Source organism: Phocoena sinus, chromosome 3 (genome assembly GCF_008692025.1).
Source record: "Phocoena sinus isolate mPhoSin1 chromosome 3, mPhoSin1.pri, whole genome shotgun sequence".
Classification (NCBI taxonomy): domain Eukaryota; kingdom Metazoa; phylum Chordata; class Mammalia; order Artiodactyla; family Phocoenidae; genus Phocoena; species Phocoena sinus.
Genome location: NC_045765.1, coordinates 166,517,857 through 166,529,866, shown reverse-complemented (window position 1 = coordinate 166,529,866; position 12,010 = coordinate 166,517,857). Strand labels below are relative to the sequence as shown.

At 40.8% G+C, this 12,010-nt stretch overlaps 1 protein-coding gene across 3 annotated transcripts in view; it reads right to left on the bottom strand.

Moving 5' to 3' along the window:
- Positions 1–12,010, bottom strand: part of SEMA5A (semaphorin 5A) — a 477,269-nt gene that overhangs the window by 79,577 nt on the left and 385,682 nt on the right. For all 3 annotated transcript variants that reach the window (XM_032627865.1, XM_032627867.1, XM_032627866.1), the window contains one exon: positions 2,760–2,877. In XM_032627865.1, coding sequence (XP_032483756.1) covers positions 2,760–2,877 — 118 coding nt within the window. The remainder of the gene's footprint in view (positions 1–2,759; positions 2,878–12,010) is intronic.

The following is a 12,010-nucleotide window of genomic DNA, read 5'->3' as shown; positions in this document are numbered from 1 at the left end:
AAGTTAAAATGTTTTCCTTTATTTACTTTTAAAGGCTCATGTACCTTTGGTCAGAGACTGTAACAAAACAGGATATTGGATGCACTCTTTGGAGAGGCTTGTCTCATGTTATGACATCAACTTAATATTGTCCTTAAGTCTATCTGTATAAGTGAAGTACATGAAGGGAAGATAGCACCTTTGAAGAGAACTAAGATGGAACTCTGTGTGGTCTCTGCAAGATGGGTGAATAGAGGTAATCTTTATTGCCTCTGAATCTGTATGATATGGTATGCTAATAACCATATGTCCACACAGGGTGTGGATGACATTCACGCATAAATAAAGCCCAGGTAGATTTTTAAGATTATGCTATCCTTGTTAAGCAATATTGCAAGTTATGCAGGACGGATATATTATTTGAATCACGCTAGGTATGTACATTTAGATCTTGCTTGAGTACTTCAAATCTCTTAAACCAAGAACAATGTTTTTAATTACAATAATATAAGAAAAGAGAATGTTAGCCAATATGTCGGTCAACTATTGCCCTGTCTCCTGGACAAAAGAAATCCATAAACATTTTTAAATAAGGATCTTTAAGTGGAAAATAGTTCTCTGTCTTTATTCTGGCCCATAAAGTCAAGCCTTTCTTCCATTTCAGTCAAAAATTAAAAAAAAAGAATAATCTAGAAGCAAATTACTATTTTAATAGCTTTTAAAAATACTTTTCTAAGTCTGCTCTATATTAATGCTAATCATTTCATCTAACTCATTTCTTTCTAAGAGATTTTTTGAAAGGGATGTATAATTAAAACAATATTTGGGTAATATGGGATTTCCCATTTTCTATCTGGTAGCCTATATAAGTCAGAAAAAATATGTTTTTCTTTCCTGTGGTTTGCTCAAAGTGATATAATTTATTGTCTGTTGTCAAATGCTTTGCATATTCTTATCAGTAGTATATCTTGATAAATGACAAATTACACTGGATGAAATGACAGAGATGGTTTTGTATAATGAAATCACCTCAAACCAGAAGAAAAAAAGACCTTGTTATGTATGGTTTAGGGACAGCGAATCAGAGATCACGTCTCAACTACATTTTTCAAAAAGAGATAGTGGAGGGGCAGCTGTGAAACCAGAGCAGGTCCACATCGCCCTCTGACCTTCCCTGAGTTTATAACAGAAGCTGTCCTCTCAGCAGAAAGAAGCCACTTTAGTGATAACCCTCCTGTTGCTTCTTAAACACCAGGTCTTTCATTTTCTGACCGCAGAAACATACAAGACGTACTTGTTATAAACTAAGTGGATGAGTGTGTATTTCCCCTTATGTAACTAAGCATGTCCCAGATATCCACTAAAACAACCTTGAGTCCTGGACCAATGGCTTTACTGCTTGAGAAGAACTGCTATTATCTTCCGTCTTTTTTTTTACCATTATAACTGTAAGGTCAAACATCTACAAGAAGATGCGCTGATTCTCCTAAAGTGTGTGTCTGAACTTTAGAGGTACCTTTCAGATAGTGCACTTTGTGTTTTCTTTAGCTGCAAAGCATTTAAGGTGAACACTTTGTGCTTTTAAAGTGTGGTGCGGACATTAAGAAGGAACTTCACACAGACAGTGGCATGTTTTAACCAATTTCACAAGACACCGCAGAAAAGTTTGCTTCTAAATTCAGAGATCCAAAGCTCAATAACCCAAAGGAGTAGCAGCTAACCCCATTGCAAGGCTTTGCTCAGAGCCTGGATGTGGTGATACACCCGCCTCTGCAGCGAAAGGCCTAGATCTCCTGCCAACATTTGGGGAACAACACTGATTTAATAGCCCTTGCCTCCCTCATGACACTCTGCCTGATTTTCTCACTTACAAACTTAAGGACAGGCTTCCTGACACACGGCTCAGATAATGGAAAGTGCAGGTTCCTTCATAAGAAACGGACAGTCTGTTCAGATGCCTCAGACAGTGCTGAACAGAAGGAACAGCACGGATTTAAAATAACAGCCTGTGTCCCTTGCCTTCTCACCTCTGTCTTGCAGAGGTGCGGCCAGAAATGACAGCATGGAGATCAGCAGTGATGTGACAGCAAAGGGACTTACTAAATGTTCAAATATGTTGAAGTAAATAGCTGTTGCTCATGTTCTCTGAGAACAGAAAGAGACTTGGAATGACTTGATTGAGGGCTCTGAAGACAAAGGGGAAGAAAGGCTGGATCCTATAAGTGAGGATGCAAACAAATAAATTGGCAAAGGAAAGTGTGAAATCTGTTTTCTTGGATTCAGAGTCCGGCTCTAAACACAGGGGAATTTCTCCCTATTCTGCAGGGTTCCCTGTGGGAATGTACATTAGGCTGTTTCTCCCAGGACTTTTTGTGACCCTGAGCAGTAGTGAGGAGACTGTCCCACATGGCGTTCCATCATAATATCCTTTAGTTTATTCTTTCAGTTGCTATTTTATTAATGCCACAAAGGGCAAAATAGTCCACACCAAGCTCTGGAGATAAAAATCCAAGAATAAAACAGAAATGTTGCATCCCATTTTCTAATCAGCACTGCTTTCTCTTAAGATATTTCTCTTCAAAACAGACAGCAAGGTGTCAGCAGGATCCCATGTGGCTCCGTGCAAGGAGGGGCTGAACGAGTTAAGAGAGCACAGACTGGATTTGCGAGGAAGGTTCTAACATGAAAATGCATGGACACCACGGAAGCGTGAGTTAGGATTGTAGGACAGCTTGGTTCCCATGGACAGTGTTTCCAGAGCTGGACACACGGACACTCACAGGACAGGTGGAGATGCTCTGCTCCCACTGCACCATGCTCAGGCTCTCCTCCAGGCTCGTGCATTTCTTCATCACCGAATCCCAGCCACAGTAAGGGTCCTGGGCCCCAATGCAGGCACTGGAAACACACACCAAAGGGTCAAGAGAAAGGCAGGTTTATCTAGTACCATAGATGCAAGCTAAGAATTGACCCTTAGGCCTTGACATGGGATGAGAAACAAAGTTTTCGTCTGCACAGTAGAGAACATAGCTAACTGCATACGCCGGTAAGTATCTAATTAAAATTAAATAAATTAATTTTATTTGACATATCTATTTTTTTCTAAGATCCAGGGCTGACAACCAAATGATTGTCCATGCTAACATGACGCCTTTTGGTGTCATGAACAATCCAGTGTCAGAATCTTGCAAGGCTCCAAAATACTAGTTGTTATCACACCATCATCATCCTCACCCCCTTAATGACAGGTACTATTTGTTGAACATCTACCGTGGTATATAAAATGATTGCATCCTTTATACAGAAACAACTTTTATAGGAACGTATTAATGTTTTCACTTTATCATCATCACCACCACCACTATCATCGCTACTACCATTATCATCATTTTCATCCCCTTAATAATGGGTATTATTTGTTGAATACCTACTGTGATATATAAAATTATTATGTCATTTAACCATTTAAACAACTCTAATGAGGGAGGTATTATTATTTTAACTTTATTGATGAGAAAAAGGAGACACCAAAAATTTCTAATATTTGCCCAAGGACAAACAAGTACACCCCAAACCCTGCAACGTGGTTGGTTCAAATTTAATAAAATAGAGAAGTGTTCCTTTTGAGTACCATAGCTTAAAAATGCATTAAGTTTTTCAATTTAATAGTGGTTTAATATAGCCCTGTCTACAATATTCAACATAACATATCAGAAATACTGTAGATGGTAGATATTTTATTTTAGCTTTGTCTAAATGAAAGAGTTCATATACAACATGGGCATCATTAGATGAAGATTTCAGCCCCTAAGTTATAAACACAATATAGTGTAGATGTGGGGAGGGAGGAAACAGACAGAGATGACTGTGACAGTCAAAATTACACAGAAGATGACCCCACAGAAATGCAGGGCATTGGACACCTTCTCTCTGAAGGGTCAAGAGATCAGATGTGCAGGAAAGGGTTGTGAGGGAAGGCAGGTGAGTTCAGCACGGAAGTGCCAAGGTCTTCTGAGTTAGGGCAGAATTTACAAGGGGCTGAATCTGTTACAGAGTTACCAGTTCACCAAGAGTAGGACTAGAAATCATAGCATAATCATCAAACATGGGGCCAGGGAGGCAGTCGAAGTAACAATAAGTCATTAATGTTAATGATATTAAAAACCCCTATTAACACATCAAATATGTAAACCTTGCATAAAGCACTGTTCTAAGAACTGGACCTCGATTTGCTCATAAAACCTTTAAACAGAGTACCTCCATCAGCTACTCTATTTATTCTCGTTTTAAAACGAAAAAATCGGAGCAGAGGAAGAAGTCCAAGTTCCACAGCTGGGGAAGATACATGTAAAGATAACAAATGAAGCAATAGAGGTATAAAACTATTACTGAGGGCTTCCCTGGTGGCGCAGTGGTTGAGAGTCCACCTGCCGATGCAGGGGACACGAGTTCGTGCCCCGGTCGGGGAGGATCCCACATGCCGCGGAGCGGCTGGGCCCGTGAGCCATGGCCCTGAGCCTGCGCGTCCGGAGCCTGTGCTCTGCAACGGGAGAGGCCACAGCAGTGAGAGGCCCACATACCGCAAACAACAACAACAACAACAACAACAGACTATTACTGATTAAGTTACCATGCAATTATTGTGTATTAACCAGCCCAAGAAGTTCAAATGGTTAAAACTGGCGCTTCTCACAGCAGGACTAGGGCTGGGAAGGAGTGTGCAACAGTTACCTGTCACCATAACCTCACTGGAACTTTTTGATAAGTGACCCTGTATCTGTTAAAAGATAAACTGAGGTCGATTAAACTGTTCAAGAGTTTATTTGAGCAAACATCCGGCAGTGCCGAAGGGGCACTGGTTAGGAGGCTCCGCCCACAGGGGCTGAGGAGAGGCTCTTACAGGGAAGATCCAGAAGCAAAGCTCGAAAGTTATTCGATTGCCTACAGCCTGAGCGGTGCCTTATCTGGGAAAGCCTGGCTGTGCTCTTGCCGTTGGTTGTTCTTAAATTTCATCTTTTCCGATTCCAGGGCATTGACTGGCGTAGGCAGGACCAGAGTACCAGTCGTACTGAACTAGCGTCACTGCTGGATTCCACGGTGTGCATCACACATCGGAATCCTCTCCGTGTTTGATCCCATTTTCCCGTCAGGGGGCAAAAGGGGCAAGGCTACACTTCGGGAATTATTCAAGAAGCCTGAATTCCGTTTCATGTTTCTTATTCAAGCAGTATGACCATGAGACAAACTTAAACTTCCAAAAACGAGGAAATTCCACCAAGCCCCTAACGTTGCGGCTTCTTCCCCCTTGCAAAGCTGCCTGTAGAACTGAAGCAACGCCACAGGGTTACATGGAATATTTTAAGCTGTTTTCAATGAAAAGCTGTTTGTAATAACATCTCTTTCTTCCGATACTGCAGATGGCTCTGCAGACTCTTAAGATTACACTTAAAATACTAAAACTTCTCTACAATCACAAGTGCCCATTCATTAAAAATACTGTTTATATTAAATATGTTTTCCTCACTTAAAATGTTTCATACCATGGGGAACATTCTGACGAACTCTACCTTTATTCTAAATTATACCTTAAGAAAAACCAGTCATCATAACTTATTATTTTTGGAAGTTGCGTCCCTTAAGGAGATCATGTGGAAAATCACAGAATTCCTATGAATGGAGCCACCGTGAAAGTGGCTTTTCTTTATTCCACTTTGAAAGTGTTTTTCTTTGTGTGATGAATATTTTTAATCATTTTTTTCTTATTTTGTTAAGAACCTTAGATTATTCTCATGTGATATATTGCCCTGGTATCTGAAAGTATCTGAATTCAGAAAACAAGTTGGTCAGAATCTGAGGTTTAATTTGAGAACACATTTGTTGAAAGTGTATTTTAGAGCAAATGCATATTTAGATGTAGGCCTTAATTCTAGAAGGATAAACTACTTTCTTTCTTACAGGAAATTAATCTAATGACATTACAGTTTATATAAACTCTTCCTTTACTTTTTCTGTTTGTTGTGGTACGCAGGCCTCTCACTGCTGTGGCCTCTCACGTTGCGGAGCACAGGCTCCAGACGCACAGGCTCAGCGGCCACGGCTCACAGGCCCAGTCGCTCTGCGGCATGTGGGATCTTCCCGGACCGGGGCACGAACCTGTGTCCCCTGCATCGGCAGGTGGACTCTCAACCACTGCGCCACCAGGGAAGCCCTCTTCCTTTACTTTTTAAAGTTTGCGGTTATGCTATTTGTTGAGTAATAGAAATAAATGGGTATATTCATTAAAATCTTTCACTGTATTTCTGCAAAGCTGGAGCTAATTACTGAATATGATCCCCTTGCATATTAGATTATCTAAGTATCTATGACTTCATCTGGCTTGTTTCTGCCACACTAACTGCCATTATGTCAGTTTATTTCTGATATTAAGAACTCTTGCCGTATCAACAACAGGTATTCATTAAACATGGGATTTCTAAAGTATTTCCATCATTCATTTATTCAGCACACACTTAGCACCTGTCTTGAACTGATTTTGAGAGTGTTTCCTAGGTGTACCGGGAAACAAAACTGACACAGTCGGTTGTACCCAAAGAACTCACCTCTTAGTGAAGGAAATAAACATTAAACAACTGCCCCGATAAATATCAGCAGCCAGTTGCAAAGGAAAAAACAAAAGGGGGATGAGGAAACATATGGGGAGAGCCATTTAAGCTGGGACCAGTGAGAGGAACAGAGGGACTGACGTGATACTTTTCAGCAAAAACAGAGTGTTTCGGCAGGAAGACCAGCATAGGGAAAGTGTACAACGTAGGAGGGAGTAAACTTGAGAGTTTGAAGAAATGCTTAATAAATGGAGGTGGCGTTTTGGCGGAAGTTTGGGGGGTAGAATCTGCTGAGTCCTCAAGCCTCCCTCCCTAAGCATTTAGGTTCCCTTGTAAGTGCTGCACCTTTAAAGTGCTTCCCAAATTCTGCACAAAAATCACATGTCAAATGTCAGTATTTTTATTTGTATTATCATGGTGAGGACACTGAGAGGGAACACTTTAACTATTTGTGAATAATAGTGTCTTAATACCTAAGACAATCTCAGTTGCCTTATCCTTAACGGCTATGTCACCATATACTTCAGGATCTGCTTTTACTTTGAGTTGCACTAAAAACATTACCTTACTAAAAATAAGACTGGAAAATTCCAATTAGACAGTAATCTTCCTGAGGAAGACATTCTAAGACATCCACAAGTCCCTCAATTAGTAAATCCAACTGGAGCATATTCTTTTTCAGTTTCCTCTTCTGCAAAACTAGGATAATACCTCACTGGTCTGTTCTGAGGATTAACTTACATCATGTGGTAGAAAAAAACAAAGTTTTTTTGAGATGGCCTGCATATACTTATTCTACTTAATCTATAAACATAATTACAAATTAATATATGCTGTAAATTTCTGGGAGTGTTTGAAAACATTCTATACCAAAAATACTAAATCTGTGAATGCCACGGGGTCTTTATTTAATAAGGCGATGTGAGACACCACAGTGTGTTCCATTAAACGGTGCAAAGTATTTCAGCTACACGTTTGGGTCCATTCAAAATGATTTCTTTTGCTACTTGCATGTGCAAGCACAGTGCCATGTGTTGAAGATACAAGGATCATGAATGAACTTGCAGTCTAGTGAGGGGGGAAGATGACGTTCATGACCGTTGCTTGACAATGTCATAGTGAGGAATGACTATTGAGAAGCCCTGACGACCGGTGCTATAGGAATCAGAGGAGAGAGCTGTGGCCCAGAAGAGTTTCAGGAAGAGGTGCTATTTAGGCTGGCCTTTGAATGCAGCTGGGGTTTGGCTGAATAAGAAACACATCCCTGGTCACAGTGGTTCCAGGAGAGACAACAAGGAGTCCTGTGCACATGGCATGATCCTGTGAGCTGAGCAGCTTGGCTGGGTTGAAGTTTCCTCAAGATTTCAGAGAAGTGTACTGATGTGATTAAAATATGGGGGTTTTGCTTAAGCAAGGGAAATTTGGCTGTGGTGAGTAGGATGTGTCAGATGGTGAAATCTACTAGAAGAAGATTTTATAATTCCCAAGAAGAACTGAGATACAAGTACAATTGCAACAGCATTTTTAAAAGTTAGGACACATGCCAAGTAAGCAAAGACACAATTACCAGTAAAAATATATGTTTACACTCAGTTAGTCACTAACATTTAATATATTAAAAACTGTTCGCTATTGGCTTATCATATTGGCTTATCATTAAATTACACTGATTAAATTAAATGAGGATTTTTTTCACATTTCAATTTGCTTTTTTTATTAATTAATTTTTAAAAAAGATTATTATAATAATAATTTTTAAAAAAACTATAGTTCTTCATGCATCCTTTCCAACATGTTAAAGTGAATTATTTATGAATGAACCTTAGATGATGGTGATTCCATATTGACTATAGTATGAATTATCACTGACTGCAGTGCACTGTAGGAAGTAGGTGCTCAATACGTGTTTACTGCACGGCTATGATGTCACTGTGCCTCTACTGGTTCTCTTTACTTCTAGCCCCAAGCTGTAGGAGCAGTCTCATGCATTCTAGAATCAACTTATGTTTGTTGTACTCTCTGAGAAACTTTTTCAACTTTATCTTCTAAACTTTTTATTGAGTTGTTCATATTAGTTTCTTAGTGCTCTTAAAACAAATACCAAATTTAAATAATATCAAATTTAAATAATTCATTTGTACTGCCAGTAATATTAAGCAAACGGTTTTTAGTTAAAATCTTAGGGACTTCCCTGGTGGGGCAGTGGTTAAGAATCTGCCTGCCAATGGAGGGGACATGGGTTCGAGCCCTGATCTGGGAAGATCCCACATGCCGTGGAGAAACTAAGCCCGCGAGCCACAACTACTGAGCCCGTGTGCCACAACTAATGAGCCTGCACGCCTCGAGCCTGTGCTCCGCAATGAAGAGTAGCCCCCGCTCGCTGCAACTAGAGAAAGCCCGCACACAGCAAGGAAGACCCAATGCAGCCAAAAGAAAAAAAAAAATCTTATTAGGTAGATATAAAAATTTTACAGTGAGACATTATGGGAAAATTGATAGTTTAAAAAAAACAGTGAAAAAAGTAGAGGGCATTTGAAGTAAGCAAAACAAAAATGCTTTCTGGAAATCTAGCACTTGCAGTCAGCTTTGGTTTCTGATGTGATACGGACAGTCCCATTTCACCTAATTTTCCTGCCCAGATTCCTGAGCTGTTTACTTTGGCCTCTGGGTGGGCCTTAGTCACTGGGGACTTTTCTCTAGAACAAACACAAAATTTTTCTGAAAAGGCCAATTCTGCCGCCTGAGGGAAGCTCTCCAGGGAAGGCAGCCTATCTAGCCTTGTACTCAGGAACAAAAGGGGCACAGAGACTAAACATGAACCCTTCACAGCTCAGGGATGTTGAAGTAATTTCCAGAAGTGACTTGGAAAATGCTGTGTCCCTGTGCCCGGGAGGGAAGCATCCACTGGCCTCTTCATTCAGGGAAAAGCCTACACTCTGGTATTTGATCTTCTGTTGTCTGTAAACTAGAGGTAATCGTAGGTTTCTCCAAGTCCACTCTCTCAGTCTACCCTCCTCTCCAGCCAGTCAAGGATAAAAATGAAGACACAATTATTTCTTGCCCATCTCATGTTTCTTCAAGAGAAACCCTTCTGTACGTGAGGGTTTAGTAGGCAGAATCAGAAGACACGGGAGAGGTAGAAGGGTCAGCAGTCACACCTGAAGACTGTACGAAGTGTCAAGTTATCCATCTTAAGTTTTACACAAAACCCTAGAGGACAATAAGTCCAGAGAAATTTTTTATTATTATTATTATTTTGGCTTCTTATAATTCACTCGACTTAGCAGTTTGCCTGCGACTGAGTGAGTGAGGCTTGGGCCAAGGCGTCCTCCTGTGAAGCACAGCCCACCCCAGGAAGGACATCCGCCCCTCTCAGCAGAACAGTTGAGGCACGTGTGGAACCCACCTTGCATCTGGATTCTCTGTTGCCCTCCCCAACCACTGGGATGGGCAAAGGTAAGCACTTGGCTCTCCTCACACCCGGCCCTGTCCAGCCTCCATCAGCCCCGCCTGTATGCATATGTACCTGCTCACTTGAGACGGGGGATTACTGAATACCCGCCGACAGACGCCCCTGCCCGTTGGCTGGGGCCATGCTGACATCACTCACCTACACACAGAATGTGCTCGAGGTAGAGTCTCACAACCGCCAGAAAATCCATTTGCCCAAACAGACCAGAGCGAGGTAAATAACTTAATGCAAGGAGCAGAATCTGGCCCGAAGGGACCTGTACATCTCAGAAAATGGGAAGTTGTTTAAAGGTGGAAGAACAAATTCACAACAGATTAGTTTGCCTTCTGTTAGGTCCAGAGGCAACGTGAAGTATATCTGGACAATGAAAGCAAATCATGTGTATGAGAGCAGCACCGGCTCAGCAGGACGTACATGAACTGAACGTAATGCTCACACGGCATAGGAGAGGAACCGTCTCGTATTGGATTCTTATTTGCCAGACCCATTCGATGGTCTCTGTCTTTTGCTCTAGTAACACACTGATTAACCTCCTCATAATCACACACCAAGCCAAAGGCTTATCCAGGATCCACCTGCATCCAAAGCTCATGATCTTTCCGTATGTGAGCTGTTTTGCAGACACATAGGGATGATGATTTCCTTAAGGATAGTTAATTCACTGGACCAGGCTGCAAATACAACCTTAGGAGGAGCTCAGGGTATAAAAGCCAAGGTGCTTCTGCTCAGAATCGCTCAGATGCAAGGATCTGGAGCTGAGAAAAACTGCTGCAGCCCAAGCTTCCCCGTGGAGTTCTTTACATAGCGTTAAATCTGGGAGCTCAAAAGCAGGAGACCTGTAGAGTAGACATTAAATAATGAAACCTCGCAGCGTGAGCCCTTCAGTTGTGCCTCTCAAACACAACTGAGGTACAAAAAGTTGGTAACTGTACTGATTTTAAACCTTTATCCAAGTGACTATCTGGATTGCCATTTAGAAGACAGAAACATGCTCTTTTAGGAAACTGCACAGGAAATGGAACCTGAAACTGTTGGGTGGCTATAGCATATCTACAAGATGGCACTCAAATATTTTCTTTGCTTTTATTGTCCACCTGGATCATATGTACGTTTATATCATTGTCAAAGGTGGATTTACCATGAAGCTAAGGAAGCTTGAACTTCCTTACTTCATGAGACCCTTTAGGATTCTGTGATTGTAGGTGACATGGATGGAACTAGAGACTGTTATATTGAGTGAAGTAAGTCAGACACAGAAAAGACAAGTATCGTGATATTGCTTATATGTGGAATCTTAAAAAAATGGTACAAATGAACTTATTTACAAAACAGAAATAGAGTCACAGATGTAGAAAACAAACTTATGGTTACCAAGGGGGAGCGGGGAGGGATAAACTGGGAGATTGGGATTGACACATACACACTACTATATATGAAATAGATAACTAATAAGGGCCTACTTATAGCACAGGGAGCCCTACTCAGTACTCCGTAATGACCTATATGGGACAAGAATCTTAAAAAGAGTGGATATATGTATATGTATAACTGATTTACTTTGCTGTGCACCTGAAAACAGCACAACATTGTAAATCAACTATACTCCAATAAAAATTAAAATAAAAAGCCACGGCCATATCTGATTTCTCTCTGTATTCCCTGCATTCAGAATAAAGCTTACCTGGAACTGTTCAAAAAATGTTTGATAGATGAAAAAAAAAAAGATTCTGTGATTGGCCTCCGTCATGTTTGTATTTATAATCTGATATACTTTTCCTTAGAATAGAGAATTCCTTTTAGAATAGAGAATCCCTCCCAAATTGTGTGTCACACCTCACATAACCTACATTTTCCCCTGATTATTACAGAACAGTAGTATGACTTACATTTCTTAATTTACTAGTCTAGGTCATGCACGTTCATGTTCTACGTATCACATTTTGACTGTTCCTTTTCC